Source organism: Diorhabda carinulata, chromosome 9 (genome assembly GCF_026250575.1).
Source record: "Diorhabda carinulata isolate Delta chromosome 9, icDioCari1.1, whole genome shotgun sequence".
Classification (NCBI taxonomy): Eukaryota; Metazoa; Arthropoda; class Insecta; order Coleoptera; family Chrysomelidae; genus Diorhabda; species Diorhabda carinulata.
Window position 1 is genome coordinate 18,294,514 of NC_079468.1, and position 23,326 is coordinate 18,317,839.

Consider the following 23,326-nt stretch of genomic DNA (forward strand, 5'->3'; position numbering starts at 1 on the left):
TGTGATTCAAATCATTATATTTTATATGGTTGGTTATATTTCAATACGCTTCACTGTCTGCAGGGTATACTACTCCGACGGCAGCTCTTAGTTTATCCATAAGCTGGGCCAATTCTATACTTTCGCTTTGCGTTATTTGAGGAGATTCCAATTTCCCCTTCATGATGCATTTCCTGGCTTCTTCAGCTTCATAAGCTAAGCCAGCACTATTTTTATACTCAAATTGGTCTGAATTTTTTGGTAGTGGAAATTCTCTGAGCTCTCCGTTAACGTCCAGCGAAGTTGGACACCAAAATAATGGTATGCGGATGTAACCCTTGGTTCCGGATACTCGAGCTTGAAAAAAAAAAAAGTCGAAATTTACATTGTCGCATTATTCTAACAATTTGAATTCAAATAAAAGGAAACTGCATAAAACGGTGTGTGAAATTGCATGTCGGGAATGCTAAAGTAGAAAAGTGAGAAAAACTAAAAATATAACACCAATTTAACGGTACAGATATTTTCGTAAAAGAGAGAAAGTCTCCAATTATGAAAAAATTTGCACATGTGTAGCTTAGGGTAATTAATTGTCATATTTTGAGGTATTTTGGACTCCATATTTGGATAAGATTTACAAGAACAATTTTTACTAGGCATAGTACCATTCCTGCAAGATAATGTCTTTTATCTGCTCAATCGTGATCTGGCCCACACTCCCCTTCTTTTGCAAAACTGTTAAAATGCTTTGACGGACACGAATAAGATTTTAATCACCTCACGTTTCTCTTGAATAGTTGATAGAGCGAATGATCAAACGCCTATTTTTTGCTAATTTTAATCCGTTTCTGTGATCAAAGGATATCCCGACCGTTCCTTGTCCTTTACTGGCCGATTTTCACTTTTTGAAAGGCTTGTAAAAAGTCTTTAAAACGATATTATTACTATGACACATTTGAAGATTTCGTGTGCTTCTTTTGTACTGTTTTTCTTCTTGAAACAAAACTTAATTGGGATGCGTTGTGGAAGATACTCATTTCACTATAGATATTAGATATTTCACAAAAGAGGTTGGTAGCACTTTCATTTGTAATGAAAAATGACAGAGTGATATCGCAATATTTCGTTTATGAACAACATGTGTGTTTTCAACAAACATATAATTGTTATCACTCGCAGAAACTTAGTTGCCATCATTAACAGTGACGGGCCTAAGGATCCTGTAACAAAGCCTCGATTTTCGAAAAATAGTAATTCCCTTTGAACTAGAAGAAAATAAATTAAACTAGATGATATTTTATTAATTTTGATATTCATTTCCTCGTTATTTTTTATGCCAATTTTATTTTTCTATTATTCTATTTACATATTCTTCCTTAGCAGCGCTTAAGATTATTCTCCAAGACGTAGCCTGCACTTAATTTTATTATAATGATAATTCATCTCATATTTACCTTCACAAGATAAACTTACAGTTCCAGAAGCAGAAACGACAGCGGTTTTACCACCTTCATGAATTAATACAGCAGCTACAGAACTGTCAACTCCATTTTCATTTAATACGCCACTTGCTACAACTTTTGTCGGTTTGGAACCGCGAAAGACGTATTGTTGAAACTGAAGAAGGTATACACCTAAATCCAGGATGACTCCACCACCCAATTCTTTTTTATTTATCCTTTCGTTTTGAATAATAGGTACTCCAAAGTCTACGTTTACTTGTAAAACCTAAATATTTGAAATCAATTTTAGTGAATACGATAATACGGCAAGTCTGTATAACTATCATAAAATATTAGATCAAAAGATCAAAATTATTTTTTGATATAACGACACACATTTGAATTTTTGTAATTGTTTGCACGTTATACTTTCTTAGGGTATGCAGAATATTTCAAATTTCAAAAGAAAAATTGTGGATTAAATGCTACTTCACAATACTACAACAAACATTCAAGAAGGTGTTACGCAGTTGCGAAACATATAAATACATATATGTATGACCGGTTGGCCTACCTTGAGCTACTGGTAGAAGTACTTATGTAGAATTATGTAATTTGAAACACATTCTTTTCAAAGATATCTTCTCAAATATTTCCGAGTATTCATGTAAATATTTGCAGACTGACAAATTCTTTGGAATTAAATTTATTTCAAGCTAGTTATAATTTGAGGATATAGTTCTTCCAATATCAATTGCAGAAGACAGTTCAAGGAACAATTAATATTTCATAAAAACGCACGGCACTCATATCAAATTAAGAAATGAAAAATAATGTTTACTCCCCGTATAAAATTCGGTAAACATCTAACAAACCGTCAGTCCACGTTTTACCACAATTTACCAATGAAAACATCAAATCGTAAACATAAATGCATTTCTATTGGCCGAAGCTGTCGGAAGGCGTATGTAAACAATTTCTGTGAAATATTTATAATAGACAGTCTTCGATAAGCAGTGGCGTGGCTCGGTGAGATTTATTGAATTCATAAATTTCTTTAAATAAATAGAAATAAGGCGTTCTTTAGACCATGGGCGAATGAAGATAATGAAATTGCACAGTGCAGTGAGAAATAAAGACAAAATAATTATATATATATATATATATATATATATATATATATATATATATATATATATATATATATATATATATATATATAACATCTTTTATAAGTTTTATAATTCAGTTCATTTTTTTTATTTTCAATCTGGCCAACCTACGAATTCAAAATTTAATATATGGCGCTCCGCAAATTCCCGTTTTCGGAACTCCAGCCATGTTTTTTAAATATAAATATTTCAACACAATTAAAAACACGATATTGATAAAGTGTAAAATATTAATAAAGAATTCGTCATTCACAGTAAAAAATGCGCATTACTTATATTAACTATTAACTATAATAATTCTTGAAATTAACATATATTAAAAATTTTTTATCAACAAACGTTTACAGACAGACAGACAGATTTTTATAGTATCGTTTGTTAAAAATAAAAATATTTTGTGTGTTTGTCATAAGAATTTATTTCATAAAGTTATAGAACGAAATAGAAATTTTTGTTGACTAATTTCTTATAACTAGCCCGACTCTTATTTAGCGACTTATTACCAAAATAATTCACTGGAAGTCTATTTGATGGTGAGGAAACGTTATTTTTATTAATTTGTTTCGGGAATTATTTCACACAAATAATTGACGATCTTTTAACGTCTTTAACCGCAACGGAAATTTTTTTTTTAGGAGATAAGTTGTGTAATAATAATAAAACAATAATATTCAATACATTGAATACAGAAAATAGGGAATAAGTATTATTTTTTTTATTTTGACTGCACGAAAAAACAATCGACCCAATTATGACCAATATACAAAAAATGACGTTTTTGTTGTCTGTTTCACATGGTATTTATTGTACACCGGGTAAAATTACGATTAATTAATTACATACATAAATTGTGGTATTGGCATTGATGGTAAAATATTTATTTATATATTGAGTTGGCGACAAAGTTATTTCGGTTTTGTAGTATAAAATAAAAAACTTTTCAAAAAGAATAGTTTTTAATCAATTATCTATTTTCCATGACCTTTTGCTACCTTTGTTTGACCTTTCAAAGCATTCTGAAAATTTCGAAATAAATGGTAATCAGATGGTGCCAGATCAGGGTTGTATAAGGGATGTGACATCACTTCCCGGCCAAGCTCTAATAGTTTCCCATGTGTTAAAGACGTGCCTTGCATTATCATGATGGAACCCTAAACCTTTCTGATTGCTTCATCAAGTTTCGTTAATTGTTGACAATAAACATCAGAATTGATCGTTTGGTTCCTTGGAAGCAGCTCAAATAACACAACACCTTTGTAACCCCATCAAACTAACAGCATGAGCTTTTTTTGTTGTTTTTCAGCTTTCGATGTGGTTTGTGCTGGTTCGTCGTGTTTGTTCCACGATCGTTTTGGAACTATGTTACTGTACAGGACCCATTTTTCATCACCTGTGATGATTCTTTTCAAGAAAGAGTTTCATTTCGTTTGAGGTGCATATCGCAAATGTTTATTCTTTGTCTGAACTTCTTTCAATATCAAGCTTCTTAACTAGCCCAAGACATTTTTTAAGTGTTTTTCAATTGGGGTGTGCGATACATGTAGCCTCTTCGCAACCTATCGAATAGTTATATGACGATCCTCTTCAATTATGACTTTGATTTGGTCATCATCAACTTCGGTAGGCCGACCAGAATGTTGCTCAACTTTGAGGGAAAAATATCCAGAACGGAATTTTTCATACCAATTCTGACACGTGCGCTCTGTTAAGCAATCTGCACCATAAACTTCACATATTTCTTTCCTTTAAGGAAAAAAAAGTAAAATATGGCGGAAATGTTCGTTTCTACAATGCATTTGAAATCAACCCACAACTAATAGCTTTAATAATAATCACGCACTACTTGTTTCAAAAGTTATTTCAATGTGACCAGTATCACTTGACAAATGTCAAAGTATAGCACTAACATAAGTTATTCAAAAAATAAAGCGAGGATCTTGATCAGTAAAAAGCGAAGGTACATAGTTGTACGTTTTTGTTGAAATTTGCGTTTACGAGTTTGAATCAATTTCTTCAATTGCTTGTTGTAAAAGAATGGTTATGAAGCAAAAAAATATGGCAATGTTTTATCACAAAGTCTTAATCTACTTACAATTTCTCTTTATATTAATATAGTATTTCAAATAACCAGTGCGGTAAATGATATTTAACACACGAGGCTGCAGGCCGAGTGCGGAAATCACACGAGTGTGGTTATCACTTTCCAGCGAGTGATGTACAATATTTTTCCACTATCCTCACAAAACAATAAATTTTTTAAAAATTTCATTCCATCTTATTCACATCTAATTCTTTTTACTCATAGTAATATTATTGTTTGAGCAATATGTGAATAGGAATAGTTAGTGACATTTCTTATTTTGAGAATATTTGAGAGAAGCGACTAATTGCGCGTAATTTGCCAGTAACATATACAGACCGGACAGTTAATCTTATGTTATGGCCGGTATACACGGCAACGATAAATCTGCGCAAACGAACTACACATTCATTTGCGCCGTTTATCGAACGTTGGTAGTGCGTATCCACGATATCTGCGTCGATCGTCAGTTCTCAGCAGAAAACACGTCATTTATGATGGAAGAGAACGAAGCGCTTGCGCTAGCCTGGCTTGTTTTGCTCAAAAAGAAAAGAAAATCACGTAGTGTGTGGTGTAATGATTGGCTTCTTAAAAGAAAGTCATACTCTCCCATAAATTTATTAAACGATTGAAATTTTCCCTGAAAGACTGGCAGAATTATTTGAGACTCATCTCCTGTTTTTAGTTACACCGCGAATACAAAAAAGCAATACCGTGATTAGATCAGCAATAATAAGACCTCATGAAAGATTTTCTGCAACTTTGAGGTTTTTAACTACAGGTACAGGTACAGGATAATCTTTCCTTTTCTACCAATAACTTACGAAAGCGTCCGCCTATACCGAGCCTTGCGAACGAACTGAATTATTGACCCGACTTCCGTACACACACCTCGACAATGATTTATCGAATAGATTTAGAACCTTGCGCCGATGGCTTGCACCAACCAAAAAATCTGCGCCGATTTTAGTACATACGTTCGATGTATGATGTTTTATCGTTGCCGTGTATACCGGCCATTAGTTGCCAGATACATCGATAGGAATGTGTGCGACTGGAATAAACGCCGTACGTTGGAAAGTAGACACTTTCTTATAGAGTCGTGAAAAATACTACGTACTTCATGTAAATACGTATTTTAGAGGATATATTTGGACTCCTGATTAGAACTGATCCTCATGATCAATTGCTTAAATAAAGTTTGCTTTGATAGTGTAAATGTTAGTCTTATGACTAGTTAGTCATTATTAATGTAGAAGATTGACTCCAAAGTATGTTTGGTTATTACTTAAATTTGTAAAAAAATCAGAATGATCTAATTTTTGGTATATTCAACTATTAATAATTAGTTAATGGTACTTACTTCACCAATTTCTCCGGATTCGATAATTTTTTTCATTTCTTTGTAAGCAGGAAAGCATCTTGACCACACAGCTTCCATTAGAAAAAGGTTCTTTTCCTTGGAAATGCCAATCAGTTTTTTAGTTTGCTTTTCATTCAAGGTCAATGGTTTTTCACATAACACATGTTTACCATGTTCCAGCATTAACTGAAATATTGAAAATATACTAATAGTATGTTCGTAAAGTAACGTTACTGAATCTGCTTTCAGATTCATAAAGAAATATTGAAATATCTGCATGTACTGTTTTTTTCCTAAACATAATAGAAATTGAAATAATAGCAAGTCACGTTACTTCACGAACACACTGTATACTGGTGCGCAAAAAGGAAGCTCAAGGAGAGAAACGTCTATATTTTCCTTTTTCAACAAAAATTTATTTTTTGTGTTGCTTTTTGTTATGCTTGTTTTGAAGTGTAAGTATGGGCGAAGATCCTTATTTACTGTACCAATCAAATTGCTAAAGAATTGATACAACTTCACCAGATATAATAATCGGACGAAATGATCGATAGAATAAACTTCCATTGTGACGCTATAAGGCAGAATCTTGGAATGCTCTTGCAAGTTCAAAGTCCGTAGATTCCAGAAGTGTGTAGTGCAAGGTGCCCATTTTGAATTTCTATTTTAGTTTGTATTTGATAAGTTGGATGCCAACTAACTAAATTTTTCTACATTTCAATTTTTTCCTTATGTAAGTAGCTCGATGTTAGCAAGTATTTTCAAAATTATAAATCATGATAATTTTCTTCAGAATGTCTCATTCTATTGATGATTTCATTCCTTGCGTTTACCAGTGTTGCATATACCAACCCTTTATAATGTCCCCCTTAAAATGAATCTATTGTATTTAATTCAAGGGAACGTGGTGGCCATGCGAATGGACCTTCATCTGTTAGAAAAAATATTATTAAAATGATTTTTTATATCATTAGTGGAGAGGCTCTCCATCGTGCATAATCCACATGTCTCTGCGAACGTTTAGAGGATTATGGTTGGGAAATTCCAAGTATCGCTGACCATTCAGGTTATTATCAAAAAAATATGGACCTACTTAATTATTACTCACTATTTATGTTAACAAATTAACACAAAATCAATGTTGATTCTTTGTTTGAATTGTACCGCGAGAATTTTAATCTGCCCATAAATAAAAATTATGAGTATTAAAATAAATAAAAGTAAGAAAATTTTTTATTGTGTTTTAATACATCCTGTAAGTATTTCCAATGAATAATTACAATTTATGATCATTTTCTTCAGAAAGTCTCTTCATGGCGTACGGTTTCCTTGGCATGTACAACGGTTTAGAAATCTACATATCTCCTAAACCAATTTTATCAAGTTAAATAACCGGTTGAAAAATCGATTGGAAAATTTATTTTTGTTTTCTTTCGATTGTACAGGTTGTGCTTTTAAAAGTTACGTATTGCTAACCATTGGGCATAAACCGCCCCTGGCCTTCAGATAGTAGTGTAGAATTATTATTATTATTCCGTTCGTCAAAAATTAATAATGTTCGAATGGATAATTGAGAAAATATACTTTAATATAAGTTCAAACGCCTCTGACTTAGAAACGAGGGGTCGTATGAGATTTTTTTTGACACAGCATTATTTCCACGTCATCTACTCCCGAATTTTTTGCATGAAGTGCTGGAACACCCTGTATAGTAACATCTTTTTTGTTTATTTTCCGCATTTTTATCTGTTGTTGTTTTCTCCTGTGAAATTGTGGTTTTACGTTTTGCAATTTTTTCTTGTTATTCGCAATTCACGGGTGTGTAAAATATTTATCGCTTTGTTTTGTTATTGAATGTATTTTTAACCTGTTTACTTCACTCAAGGCTTTTTTTAAATTGAATTTCAAGATAAGCAATACGCTCATTATCATTTCGATAAACTGCAACAAATATTTGGAGAGCTTATCGAGACATACTTTTAAGGCAATAGCTTTGATGACCATGTCACTTAGATATTTGTGACATAGTTAACATTTGTAAATTGTAACATAACAATAATTAAAATATTTGGGTCGATAACACAGCGCGGTTTTCACTCGTCACAAATTGCAAGGCATTTAATAATTAAATGCCTTGAAATATGTGATGTTGGAAAGGCTGGAAAACATCATGCAGTACAACGTGCGCAGATGAAGTTCATCTGATTGTTTCATGCAAGATCTCGCACTCGCAATTTTATCGATTAGATGCCAAGTTTCAATTTTAGAGAGAAATGAGTTTTTATACTGCTTATATTACGTTTTATTTTCCTCAGGAGTTTTCAAGTGTTTTTCATCCATTCTCAACTAATTTCTTTATGTTTTCTACACTAATACTCTAGCTAAACTGTCCATCAGACTCCAAAAGCAAGGCAGAGACAGATATAATTATTGCCGGTGTTTGAGGTTAGAAAATTGCCTACTTTTACTTTTGGAACTTTGATTAGTAGCAACCATGATGCAATGGTGAGAGTCTTGCCATAATGCCAAACGACGTGCAATATTCCTCTATGTAATATTTTGATTTTGCAAGAAATTGCATGCAACATGTCAAGCGGCCTTAAGTCATTCATTTAACCTCTCTCAAACAAGCGACTAATCCTGCGTCTTATCTCCTATCTGCAGTGTTTACGCGGAGGAACTATTTGCATTAGTTCAAGCTTGCTATTTCATATCAGATTATGGAAAATTCAAATACAATCAAATCATCTATATCCATCCAGTTTACACTGACGAAACTCAATACGAGAGGTTATTACAACGCTCTGATAAAACACAACAATGTCCAAAATAGCTAGTCATTGATTACGCCTCTTTCTTGCAATTGCGAGCCATTAGGTACATCACCAATGGCTCGCAGTTGCAACAGGTTGTAACTATTGACTAGTTTCGACGTTATTACGTCTTATCAAGGCGGTTTAACAACCCTCGTTCGGGCTTGAGACCCGAACTGAGGACAACGTCAAAGATCGTTGAAATGTGGTACATGTAGTTAAACATTCCCCAGCGAACGCTAAGTGGTGCCATCCTCACTTCCAACTGCGAACCACTGGCCAAAAAAACTAATTGAAAAACAAAATAGACCGATGTAGAAACAATAGAAATTTGTTCTAATTAAGAAAAAATGAATTTTCCTTAGTCGTTACATCTCAAATATGTAGCAGTAATCAATTAAATTATTTGTAGTTTTATTAGTATTTACAAAATAGAGCTATAAATTTTAATTAAAATATTTAGGTCTTTTTATCATTTATAGCTTTTTCGTTCTTATGAATATGAACCATTTCTAAAAATTCTCTTTTTCGTGTATTCCAATTCCAAGAATTTTTGGATTTTTATAATTGAATTCATGTTTTTTGATATTTCATGGTTCGTTAATGCAGCTCTATTGTTTTTATCGTATCGATGACCTCTTAATCTATTTTCTAAATATTGAGATGTTTGCCTTATGTACTCAGCATCACAATTAATACAAAGCACTTGATATATAATATTACTTCTTTTGTTTTTTGGTGTTTTAGATTTCAATTTAGTGAAATATTATATATTATCCTTAATAACTTATACTAATATCATATTTATTAATATAATTCGATAGTTGTTGGAAAAGTCCTTGTATATATGGTAAGGAAAAATGTTTTTATGTTTTGATGTTTAGTTTCTGTTTTGCTTTTTAATTGATTGTAGTATCTGTTGATCCCTTTCTTGAATATGTTATTTATCATTTTTTCCGGATAATTATTTTCTTTCAATGCAGATTTTTCTAATCTTCTAAATTCAAGATCTGATAGTTGGATACATTTATCGACCAAACTTATTATTACTGATCCTTTTTGTGACATAGGATGACACGAATTGAAGTTCAAATATCTTGAGGACCAAGTTGGTTTCGTATCTGTTCTTATGTTATTGTTAATTTTGTCTAATGTGACATCAAGAAAATTGATTTTATTATTTTGTTCGATTTAGATTGTGAATTGAATTTTTTATTTATGTTTTCAATTTGATTTTTTGGTACGGTAGTAATGCAATCATCTACATATCGGAAAAATAATGAAATATTTTATATCCAGTTTGCCCAGGACAGTTTCCTCAAAATCTTCCATTACTAATTGATTCATAGGGCATAAGGTCGGATGATCTGTCGATCCATTAAACTATTCTCTTTTTCCGATCCATGGGTTTGGAAATGTACTGGCGCGCAGCTAATTGTGATTTCTGCGATTGTGCTCCAAATTTTTGAAAATCAAGATATCAAGGAAAAGCTGGATCGAATTAAGAAGTAATGTGTTTTGAAGAAGATCCAGGTGCAATTCTCTTGTTAACATTCTTTAAAAAAATATGTATTAATAATTTTATTTTAATTATTAGAATTTCTATCAGAACAATAAGAGGTATACGTGCCCATTCAAATAGAATCTTGCATCGCCCGAATATGGAACGTCATAGTCATCTTCGGCCAACTTATATATGGAATGTGCATAATAAGGATGGTATTCTGCTTAAAAATATTTTATACGCAAGAAATTCCAATATCCAGATCCCCAGACAATCCTTGTAGTGTACATAATGGATAATATTATGGGGAAAAATGATATTTTTATAAATATTTGCATTAACTTTAAGTCTACCTTGCTTAGGTGCATCTCCAACATGCCTCAAGTCTCTGTATTTTCTTTCTATTCTGCTTGAAGCGGATTTAGAAATACGTTTATGATATGAGTGTACTTCATCCAACTGTAATTGATTTCTCATATAATTCTCTCACTCAAGTTGAAGACAGTTTAACAAAACAGTTTGTTAAACACGCGTAAATGATGTATCAAAAATAAAGAATTTTACTTGGACATTTGACCTTGCTTTATTGTGTATTTGTGGGTTATTCCACAATCTAGCACACAATTTTGATTTGAATTTTGAAAATCTCAAATCTTCTCTCTGGAAACAATTATTTTTTGTCAACAATTAATTAAAATGATAACTATAGTTTACACGTGAATATGTTTATCTTTTACATAGCCTTGAGAATAATTCATTCAACTGAAGTTTATGTTATTTGTTCTTCAATTCTTCAGCAGATTATTCATAAATTTGGAGAGATACAATGTTAAATGACTTGAATCGTTTTTTTAAAACGGGCGTAAGTCCATTTTTTTTCGATGTTCAGGTTTTGATGGCCTAAATATCAGAAAGTTCTGCTTATACCTGATAAATTCGGGACGTTTTCAGAAGGTCACTCAGTATGTCCCTTGTCGCGGCCACAGTTTCCTCCCGTGTGACAGGGATTTCGGGAAGCTTTAATGAAACATGACAGCTTTTTGATGTTTATGAAATAATTGACGTAATTTTGCATCATCACGGTTTAATAAGTTCACTGTTCATGAGGTTTTAGATTTCAAGAAATGGCAAAATAGGTTTTACAAAAAATCGTGTATATCACAAGAAACAAAAGGGATAACACAGATAAGGAGGATAAAATGTATTTTCAGTTTAGTAGTCTCTTTATGTTCGATAATGAATCTAAGTTAAAACGATGTGTTGAATCGTATCCTACAATAAATGGTATTATTGATCACAACTTTTTACTGGCTAAAACAAAATCAGATACTATCTCCTAACCTTCGGTTAAGGCTTACCAAGGTCGAACGCCAATAAAAACTGCAAATATGGAAGATATTAAAATACTGAGAGCCTATATTCCAGACGAGTATCGGGGATTTGTCGTAGAAATTTGTGACTGATGACAGATCTCAAGAAATTACCAGCGATTTCGAGATTGAAGAAACCAACGATGACCCATAAATCAGAAATATGGCCTCAAATCTACATCTTTAACTTTTTTCCTCTTTCAAACTCGTTTTACCATGTTTTTAGTAAATTGCAAGCATTGGCTTATGATAAAAATAACAGTTTTTACTTGAAATTTAATAGTTTTCTATCTCCTTGCTACTTTATTTTTTTAAAACGGCGATAGTTCCACATTTTTAGATCTATATAACCAAAGTGTGGATAAATATACAAATGTAAAATTTTTAATCCTGTTGTAAATTGAATTTCTTTACAGGTTGACATTTTTTTTAAATATTTTAAGTGAAATATTTTCATTTGAACAGTTTTTTTTAGTTTTCCGAAAGTTTACTTTCTTGGACTTACGCCCGTTTAAAAAAACCGATACACTTCATTTTCCGACCACTATGTACCAATTTGAACAGACTTGTGATAGATTTTTGAAATCAGTAAACTAGAAATAGTCGGAGCTTTAATTTGAATAAAATATTCACTTCGCAGCATTCATTATTTTTAAAAAAATAAATTAAATTATCTTTGGATTTTTTCTGTTTATGTATCTGATAATAAATTTATTCGTCATTTTATGGACATGCTGTATATTTTAATTTGGAAATATGCACTTTGGTTGGCATAAACACCAATAATTTCAATCAATATTGATGAACTGATGAACTATATACTATTTAAATAATGTTACCTTTGCAATTTCGTAATGTTGCGGATTTAAAACTCCAATATAAACGATATCAACTTTTTCATCTTTCGCTAATTTATCGTACCCCTCGTAAGCTTTTGGAATGCCATGTTTTTTAGCGAACTCATCGGCAGTCTTTTGTGATCTACTGGCTATCGCTACAACTTTATGTTCATTTTCTGGTAAACACTGTACGATAGCCGTTACAAAATCATTGGAAATTTTGCCAGCGGCAGCTATACCCCATCGTAACATTTCGGCTGTAAATATTTAATGTTCACTCTCAAGTGAATGAGTTATTTTTATCTCTAGTCGTTCCTTGAACTCCAAACAATTTTTTTTATCTGTGACTTATTACATATATCAGCAACTTACCCGAATTCACAATCTACACTAGTAATTGATATGATTGTCGCTATACTAGTCGGCAATTGCTGGTGGAGACTGAGCTGTTTAACCAAGGTCACGATTAAAGTGTTTTATGTTTGAAGCACAGTGCTCGACCGAGACAGGCGTATTCGCAAACTTGTTTTTATAGAAGCTTTATATTTCGTCCTGTCATTTTCCGTTGTTATTAATACTGTTATCAATACTACACACATTGTCAGCGTATGAAAGTAATTATGTTGTCCTAGTTTCACTGTTCCATTTCTGTTCACACTGGTATCACAAATGATACTACTTCAATAAAATATTTTAGTTTTGATTTATTTGTCTCGACACTATCTTATATGTTTCGATTAACCTTGATCTTCGTCTTTGTTTTTGATGAAACTTATGGATTGTTTCGGAATGCAGTGAAAATAATTTCTTGTAAACATGTGATATAAGGAGGTTCTCATATCAAAGAAAAATGGAACAAAAATGTTATTGGGCGCATCCATATTATGATATTAATCACAGAATAATGTTTTTATTTATATAAGCGGTGAGATGAATTTATAAACTCGTTGTACCTTATTTATGTAATTTATTTATACACTAACTTACACGTTTAACATTCACTAATATTTATGTACACACTTGATATCTAATTTATTTAAATACACTTTTAGTTCAGCTGTCACTGTCCCGATGTATTTTCACTATGACATCAAATTAAAAACAGTCACAAAAAATACAAAAAATCTGACGTATCCGTTAAACATATTATAACAGGACCGACTTCTCGGTCTATATCTGTGTGCTAATTCGTAATATTACCCATTCCTTAGAAGAAAGTTCGTCCTGAAAATTCTATATAGCAAGAGCTAGATGTTTAAATAGGCACTTCTCGATCTTATAAAAATAGCAGGACATCGTCTTCATTAGGTACTGATGAAGAGGGGTATAGCTGGAAATTAATACGTGGAGACCGGTATTTTGGAAGATTTTTAAGGTATCTTCATTCCCTTCTATGATCACCGTCACAACATCGTCGGTAGAGCCTAATAATGTTATTTCTTACCTAAGCAGGTCGACGTTTAGAACGTTCCACAGCGTTAGTTCACAAGAATTAAACCTTGAGGTACACCGCCGCTTATCTTTATTACCTCTGAGGTACCTTCGGCTTCTAGTATGATCTTTCTTTTGGAGAGATCAAAAAAATTATTTGTAAGAGACTTTTGTCTATATTTCGATCTTTGGGCTTGCTCATTATCGCTGTTAAATGCTTTTTTCACATCAATTGTTACGACTACACAGAGGCTTTTAGGTGATGTGCTGAAATCTGCTGATTGCATTACATTTTTGATAGCGTCCATTGTCTTTTTTTTTCTCGAAAACCGTACTGTTTGAGCGCTAGGCTCCACATTTTTCCAGTTCTTGCTTAAGCCTCATTATGACTATGTGTTTGTAGAGCTTACCTTCTACGTCTAATAGACAGTTGGGCGGTAGGATATTGGGTCTTGAAGTAGCTTATTCGGTTTGCTAACTCTCCTCTTAAAGCCAAGCTATTATGTAGCTTAATCACGTAGCCCGGATTAATTTCTACTAAAGATTTTAAAACTTCAGCTGGGGATATGTAACCTGGCCCAGGAGCCTCACCATTACCTTTCCAGTTCCGCAGCTACTATTGCAAGTTCTTGTACGATGAACTGTCCTCGATTATTTATTTGAGAGTCAACTTTTTTATGGACTGGGAACAGTTGGCCACTACGTCGTGGTCATTGAAAAATGTGTATGAGGGAGGTTTCTCATAATAATTCTATAATCATCTCCCCAAATGTTCTGATTTAGCTCCTGGCAGACTTCAGCCCATTTCCTGCTTTTTACGGTTTTAATCGCTCTAATGGGAGTTTCTTTTCATGTTTTATATTTCTCCAGAAGAGCATGGCTCGATTCTGGTTCGCCTTTTTTAATTATTCTTTTGTATACCCTGTTTCTCACTCAGTCTCTGCGCATAAGTGGTATTTCTTCTGTCTCCCAATAGGCTGATTTTTTGTAAGATATACAATGCTTATTAGGCATACATTGATTACAAATATCCAGGTCAGGTGGGTGGAAAATCTTCCAGCACTAAAGTCATTATTGTCCCTTATTTTCGATGCAGCGGCACCAAGTTTTTGTTTACCCAATTTTCCTTTAAAAGTTTTTCTCTGGCGTTTTTGTTTTGATGTTCAACCTGGAATATAACATAGTTATGGTCACTAAGCGACTCATTTTCGTTGAATTCCTGTTTTTTACTTGGTTGTTGTGGTAGCTATCCACTCAGTAAGTATCTGGCCTCTTTTGTCTGTGAAGTTCATTCCCCATTGTGCTATGAGTCACCTCCTGGAATAGCTTTGTCTTTTTGGCCTCAATGTTTTTGAGAATTTCCTCTATGTCTTCTAGTCCCTTATTTGGCGAAGCATAGAAATGTCATTTTGAATATTGAATGTTGAAAATTGAATACGTAGTTTTTCCAAAGCTTGGAATACATATTAAAAAGACTACGTTGTTGGGTCTGATTGTCAAAGTCCCACAATATTAACATTCATTATAAACTAGTTGGCAAAGACTCGAAGATTACTCAAAATAACATTTTCACTTTCATAAAATTGCCAATTTCTGTATTAAACTAAAATTTCTATGGGATGTATAATGTACTACTTCAGTAATTCATCACACTGTATATGTTATTCACAAAAACGGGTAATTTTTTTGAATTTTGTTCTGAATGTTCATAATTTGAAATATCTAGCTAAATATTAATTTAGCATAAGTATTTACACTTAAAATATTTACACTCTCTCGATTTTCACATAAATAAAATTGTTTAACTTTAAATATTTATCATATGAAAAGGAAAAAAAAGTCAATGAGGCAGGGTTAAGTAAAGTTCAGATCATAACGGATATTACAAAAAGTGAAATGACGGAAAATACTCCTATTGGGAAATGTGCAAGAATGGTTAGTTGGAGAAGTACTCGTATTAATATATTGGCTACCTGATTATCCATTTAAAACAAATTTACGGAGCTTTTTACTTTGATATTATCGTTTTTATAATCTTTGTCAAGGGAATTTAACTATTGCACTGTTATTTACAGCAACAGTAAATTTCCAAAAACTATGTAGTAAATATTTATCAATTAATTTCAAAATATTTATTAATTGATTTTAAATATATTTACACTTATAATGTAAAATCTTTGTAAATAGCAAATTCAATAAAAACTGATCGGTTGGATTCATTTTTAAGTGATGACGCCCATTTTTCAATTCTTCTTTAGTTTCTGGGCATTTTGATTTTTTTGGTAATTTCTTTGCATTTTACATTTATATTTCTACACTTATTTTTTCTTTCTTATTGCATATTCCCTCTTAATTTTTTTTGTCTGTTTTATTTTCTATTTCAGCTTCTAATTATGTTCTATATTTTCTATTGTCTTTATCCACATATTTTACTCCACTCTTTTATTTTTTTGTTCGCGTATTCATTACTATCCTCTATTTTCTTGTTGATTTTGTCAATGTTCCTATATATTTTTTCATTTGCATGCATGTTTTTACTTTCCTGCATCATCTTTTTGCTGTCATTGCTTTCTTTAATTTCCTGTTTCACGTTTTACCTACCATACTATACATGACGCCCATTTTCAATTCATCTTCAGTTTCTGTGCATTTTGATTTTTTTGGTAATTTCTTTGCATTCTACATTCATATTTCTACACTTATTTTTTCTTTCTAATTGTCTTATCTTCAGTCAATTGTTTTCTACCTTCTCACAATTTTTAATGCATATTCCTTCTACATTTTTTTGTTTTAGTTTCTATTTTAGCTTCTAATAATGTTCTATATTTGTAATTGTTTTTATCCATATATTTTGTTCCACTCTTTTATTTTTTTGTTCACGTTTTCATTACTTTCTCCTATTCTGTTGTTGATTTTCTCAATTTTCCCATATATTTTTTCATTTGTCTGCTTGTTTTTACCTTCCCGCATCCTCTTTTTGCTTTCTTCAATATTCTACTTTACGTTTTTTTACCATAACATAAAAATTTGGTGCTAAAACTGAAAAAACTTACGAAGCATATAAAATTTTTCCCTGGAAGATTGTTGCATTGCACGACTACAAGACTACATTTTCCTTCCAATTCCAGAAATTTCTTGTAAAAAAGTTTCAGTTACAATCTATTTGGGGTTAGAATTCAAAGAAGTAGTGAAGAAACGCACTGAAAAAACTACTATGTTATCAAACATAATAATGTGTATTTAAATACTTTCTAATAACAGTATCAAAATTCGATAATTTTTTGTTCGTTTTGCGCTAATATAAGTGGAGAAGTTATACTATATGCCGCCTACTGACAGCAATGACTTTAAGGTAAGTATAAAAAGTTATGTTTAAACAACCTCTCAAAAATGAGTAAAACTCAAAATAAAATTTTCAATCCAAAACTTGAAAATAAGTGTAGTATGAAATAACTGGATTATGAAATATTTCATCACTGCCGTCTTGCTAATATGAATCGAAATAGTGTACTTGGGTTATGGTTTTAGAAGATTGTGTTGAAGGCGAAGATCAAAGCATCGTTCTAGGTCATTATGCAAGGGATGCCATCGAGTAATTAGATGGCTGCACATCCAATATTTATTTTTGCTTCTTAGAAGCAACACATCCAAGCGAATTGTAGTTTGTCTGCCGATCTGTACTACGAAAGCCCTTTTTTTTAACCTCCGGTAGGCTATTAATAAGAAACATGTGCAATAAAACAATAATTTCATTACCAAAAGATTGGTACACTTACTGTTACTTATCGACATAATCACCGAATAGATTGAGACATTTGTCATCATCCTCAAATTCGGTCTATTTTCCTCATCAATCCACGTTTCATCTAAATAAAAAAATATTTCTTCTTCGGTTTCTCATTTCTTTTATTGTCCTTACGTCCTTCTTCTCCGTACTACTGTACGAAATTTGTTTCTTTTCCTTTCAAATATTGTTTTTCCGTTCTCTCTCATTTCTACGGTTTCAACTTTTTAACTAAGGACTCAAGTAGTTTTTTGTGAAAACTTTTGTAAGAGAGGTCATATAATATGATAATTAGACGAATTGCGCGTGAAATTTAGGTGCTTAGTGAGCACTGATGATATTCTGCGAATCCGAAAAACGTTCTGTTTCCAAAGTGACTTACTATTTTGTTCACAGACGAAAATGTCGCAAAAACGACGGATCGCTTAGATTTTACATTTAGACATGTGGATGAACCATTATTTTATTTTATTACTTTTATATTTCCATTGTCCTTGCCTTCACCATCTCCTACAGAGTTTATTATGCCCTTATTCATTCGCATCTTCGATATGCCCTTCCCTTCTGTGGAACGTATGGTGCGACTCAATTTGAGGGAATCCTCAAATCTTCTCTAAAAGATTAAAAATTTTGATTCTTCCTTCCTTATTCATCTTTGAATCCGTTTGCCTAATTCGTAAGCACGTTTAATCAATTTCTGCATTCCTAAGTGGATAGCCGTGCAACGACCTTCACCTACCTACTCCACGTTCAGAAGTAGTTAAGGGCTCAATATTTTACAATGCAAAAAAATGCACAATCACTTGCCAATTGAAATCAAATCGATGTCATCTTTTCTCACACTCCGTAATAATTTGAGGGCATGTTTACTGGAAAGTGCCTTCTACTCTATAAACGAGTTCTAATAATAATATTTCATTCCGGGTAGGCTTCATACTGGTTTAATGTTTGCTATGGACTTAAAAACTAATTATTACCTATTATTACTGCCTATAATTTTATTACTCATTGTGGTTTTATTCTGTATATTGAAATTTTGTTTTAGTCGTATGTTTATTTAGTTATTTTTATGTTTGTTTTTTAGTTTTCACAAGCTTTTGTCTACAAATTGTAACATTTTTTTGACAATAAAGCATGTCTCTCTCCCTAAAGAAAAACACATGTGATTTCCTTCAAAGTATTTCTTTCAAATGATTGTTTATTTGAAATTTTGGTCTTCCAGGGGTTTTACGTACTGTTTGAAACTCGATACATTTCTCTTCTTTAATAACATAACAATCCCCCAGTTACAGCCTCTCCTTGCAAATGTGAACCATTGGGGATGGTCACGCTCTTCAGAGGAGATATAATTCTTCTACAAAAGAAATTCAACGCCAGTGGCAACCAAGTACCTTACATAATCTATGAAATTTAACTTTACTCATGAAGACCTTACTTATAAAAATGTCATTCATAATCGAATTAATAAATATTTAACCCCATTCATAACGATCTAGCGTATAAAAATTTAATTTCATTTCAGCGTAAATTTGAATATTGATTTTTGATTTCGAAGAATTTAATGATAGAAGAAAAAACAAAATTTAAACCACGCAACTTCAATCAATTGAGAAACAAAGCAGAAACTTAACTTGAAACATGAAACATTTGTCTGTACCATATGTACCAGGACTTTCCTAATAACTGTGGAATTATTTCAATAAATATGATATTAGTATAAGTTATTAAGGATATACTATATTTATTGATTAATTATTATAACTATACAAATTGTCAATGTTAAGTCATGTTTCCATAAAGATCGCAACGGATCGAAACCTCAAATTTTTATCTGTCTCTAAAAATTTATAAAAATATATATTCAGAGGAGTTGTAATTCAATACTTGTCGAAATATTGAATTTCGAAATTATTTCAGAGGTGAATAGTAGAAAACCTTTATTTTGATAATTTTACTCACCTCATTAACCATCGGAATCTATATTACCGGCGACTACACTAGATTTCTACCTGACTGGTGGTTCGCAGTTGGAAGTGAGGATGGCGCCACTTAGTGTTTGCTGGGGAATGTTTAGCTGCATGTATCAAATAGTGACACTCTTAGACGTTGAGAGTTGACACTTGTTACCGTCGAAACTAGTCAGTAGATTGTTAATTGCGAGTCATTGGGGATGTTAATATTGACAAAAGTTGATTTGACTTCACGCTATTCAGATGAGGTGTAAGTCAATATTCGTCGAGGTTTTTAGCCAGGAAAGTATTTATTTTCTCACATGGAGAACGGCAGAATAAATTTTCTAAATAATGAATTCCGAAATTATTTCAGTATAAATCCTTTATTTTGGTACCACTGGTATGGTCTAACACCACGGTTAGAAACAAGTTGTGTTAAAAATCAATAGAACATAAAAAATGGTGTTGAGCTTATTTACGTTCTATTCTATTTATTTATCATTTATGAGAGAATATTTTTGGATTACTATCATTTTGTAAAATTGTCTTTTTTCAAATTGTTGACTGTTTTTTACAGTTTTTGTTTTTGTCTATCCAAACTGATGTTTTTTTTTTCATGTTTTGTTAGAGCTGTGGCATTTTTTGTCACATTTGTGACTTTTTATTCTTTATCAACCCTTTATTCTACTTCTTATATGAAAATTAAATAGACGGATGTGTAAAGGTTCATCAATATCCGGCATTATAGCGCAAATAGTTTTGGAAGAACTTGAAGAACAAACAATAAAAAATCTTAAATATTAAGTCCCATTTCTTTATAGATATGTTAATGATTGCATAACAATAATACCTAAAGATGAAAAAGAAAATGTCATAAAACAATTTAATAGTTTTCATGAAAAATTATGGAATTTGAGGAAATTAATAAAATTAGCTTTCTGGATACTATTTTACATCACAAAAATAACAATATAATAACAAAATGGTACACCAAGGAAACCTGGTCATCTAGATACATCAATTTTAACACAAATCATTGTTATTCTCAAAAAAAATTAGTTATAATAGGCATTGCAGATCGTGCTATTAAACTTTCAGATACTGAATACCGAAAAACTAGCATCACTAAGGCAAATAATGGATTGCAATTAAATTATTTCCCCATAAAACTAATCAATACTATTTTCAAAGACAGAATAAAAAACTTTTACGACCCACAAAATAATAATCAAAAATTTATATGTCTTCCTTTCATAAATTGTTTGTCACAACAATTCCTACATTTATTCAAGAAATTTGCATCAAACCCAATAACGTATTGCCAAAACACTTTTCTATAATAAATCTATAACACCAAAATGAAAAAAGCAATATTCTTTATGAATTTTTTTGTAATAAACGTGACATATATTGGCCAAACAAGCCAATACCTGGAAAAAAGAATGAAAAGTCACAAATATGACAAAAAAAATGTCACAGCTCTAACAAAACATGAAAAGAAAAAAGTAAAAATTATTAAAACAGAAAACAATTTAAAGAAGAGAGAATTTTCCGGAATGAAAGCAATCCAAAAGTCATCATTTTGCATAAATGAGCTCAATACCATTTTTGTCCCATTGATTTGACATGCAGCTTGTTTCTAACAGTAGTATCAGGCCATACAATTCCATACATTTATTCCATCGATATAAATGTTAACCCTATTTTAATTGTGCTGTGCTTGATTAAAAAATATCAACATGTAGTTTTTAATTAAACAAAAAAAAATGTTTTCAAATTAAACGCACAATATACATTGACGAATTACACTTTGGGTGAGTTAGATGTAATTTTTATTCTTTATTTTATACTTTTCACAATATAATTACTTCAAATTTGAAAAGACCGAAACGTCATTAAAATGTCTAAATAACCATTTTAAGATTACTTCAATCGACTTAAACTCATGAAAGAACTCAATAAAAATAAATATATATATATATATATATATATATATATATATATATATATATATATATATATATATATATATATAAATATATTTATGTTATGTTATTATGTTATTAATTTTAGGTTTCTTCTATTTCAAAATTAGTTTTTCAAATAATTTTCGAGAGATAGATAAAAATTTTATAAAGACTTAAAGAAAAGCTGAAACTACAATTTCTATCTCTTTAAAAAATTATTAAAAAAACTAATTTTAAAACAGAAGAGACCTAAAATCATTTAGCACATACATTTCTTTAATTTCTTATTTTTTAGACCTTTTGGTATATTTATGCATTTATATGTTGTTGATTTTAGGTCTCTTCTGTTTTAAAATTTGTTTTTTTTTCTTTTTTTTTGATAATTTTTAAAAGATACATATATATATATATATATATATACATAAATATATAAACTCCACTTTCGAAGCTTTATTTTAAAAACTTTATAAACAAAAAACAATTTTACAAATGTTGATTACATTAATTTCAAACGATTGAATCTATAAAACGCATTAAAAAGTGTTTACAACAATTCCTATTTATACAGAAATAAATGCTGATTAAGTATTTATGTAATATAATCCTTTTACGTTTTAATTTTCAAAGTAGTCCGGATTTTTCAAGATGTAGCTCCTCCATCCCTAACAATGAAAAATAATAGAGTTATGTCGATGGTGTATGAGGTGTTTTTAATAAATCAAAATAAATGATTTCTTCTATTCACCTCTGAAATAATTTCGAAATTCAATATTTCGAAAATGTATTCTCCCGTTCTTGATACCACTGCGAAGGACGTAATAATATCTAAACTAGACAGTGGCTTCTTGCAATTGTGAGTCATTAGGAATTTTAATATTGCCAAAAAGGTCATTATTCATAATAAGATAACCTAATCTAACCCATAAAAATTTAATGTCATACATAATCTAACCAATGAAAATTAATAATGATTTCTATAGTAACAAGAATTAATAAGCTTAATATTTCTATCAAGAGTAAATTCCAATATTGATTTTTGAGTTCAATGAATTTAAAGATCTTATAATTGATTGTAGGTATCGCCATTTCATACATATAGAAAGAAAAAAATATTCTATTGTTAAAAAAATCCAGTAAACGTAAAATACGAGAAAACTGTATAATTTATAAGTTTTAACTTTGCATGTATACTCTGGAAAACAAACGAGTATTTTCACATGGTTGGCACGTGTTTAGCTAAGGTCTTTTTTGTCATTGAGACGTGATAAATAATTATTCAAGTTACGCCGGCTCCAATGTATTATCTAATCAAAACCCTTCATCAATTAGAAAAAAACTAAAATCAAGACTATTTATCACAAAACACCTAAAAAGATATTAGAATTGAGAAATTATTTCATTGTGGGTATCACCATTTCTAACATATCGAAAAAAAACATTCATTGTTAAAAAAATCCTTGAAACTATTTAACGTAAAATACGAATAGAGAAAACTGTATAATTTATCAGTTTTAACTTTGCATGTATACTCTGGAAAACAAACGATTACTTTTACATGATTTGCATGTGTTTAGATTTTTTGTCGTAGTATATTTTGCAGAAACCGGGTCATAATTTATAAAAATGATGT

At 31.1% G+C, this 23,326-nt stretch overlaps 1 protein-coding gene across 1 annotated transcript; it reads right to left on the minus strand.

Annotated features, from left to right (window-relative positions):
- Positions 1-13,239, minus strand: LOC130898190 (trans-1,2-dihydrobenzene-1,2-diol dehydrogenase-like). Its single transcript, XM_057807282.1, has 5 exons — positions 12,935-13,239; positions 12,563-12,819; positions 6,037-6,222; positions 1,434-1,707; positions 1-336 (listed from the first exon to the last, which is right to left on the minus strand). The coding sequence occupies exons 2-5, from the start codon at positions 12,812-12,814 to the stop codon at positions 41-43; spliced, it is 1,008 nt and encodes a 335-aa protein (XP_057663265.1). The 5' UTR covers positions 12,815-12,819; positions 12,935-13,239; the 3' UTR covers positions 1-40.
- Positions 13,240-23,326: the final 10,087 nt, after the last annotated feature.

Bases quoted from the DNA above. Each gene is read 5' to 3' on its own strand.
- LOC130898190 (XM_057807282.1), bottom strand. From the start codon at position 12,814: ATGTTACGATGGGGTATAGCTGCCGCTGGCAAAATTTCCAATGATTTT. The intron at 1,708-6,036 runs GTAAGTACCATT...TCAAATATTTAG, and splicing joins AATCCGGAGAAATTGGTGAA to GTTTTACAAGTAAACGTAGA. The intron at 337-1,433 runs GTAAATATGAGA...TTTTTTTTCAAG, and splicing joins TGTAAGTTTATCTTGTGAAG to CTCGAGTATCCGGAACCAAG.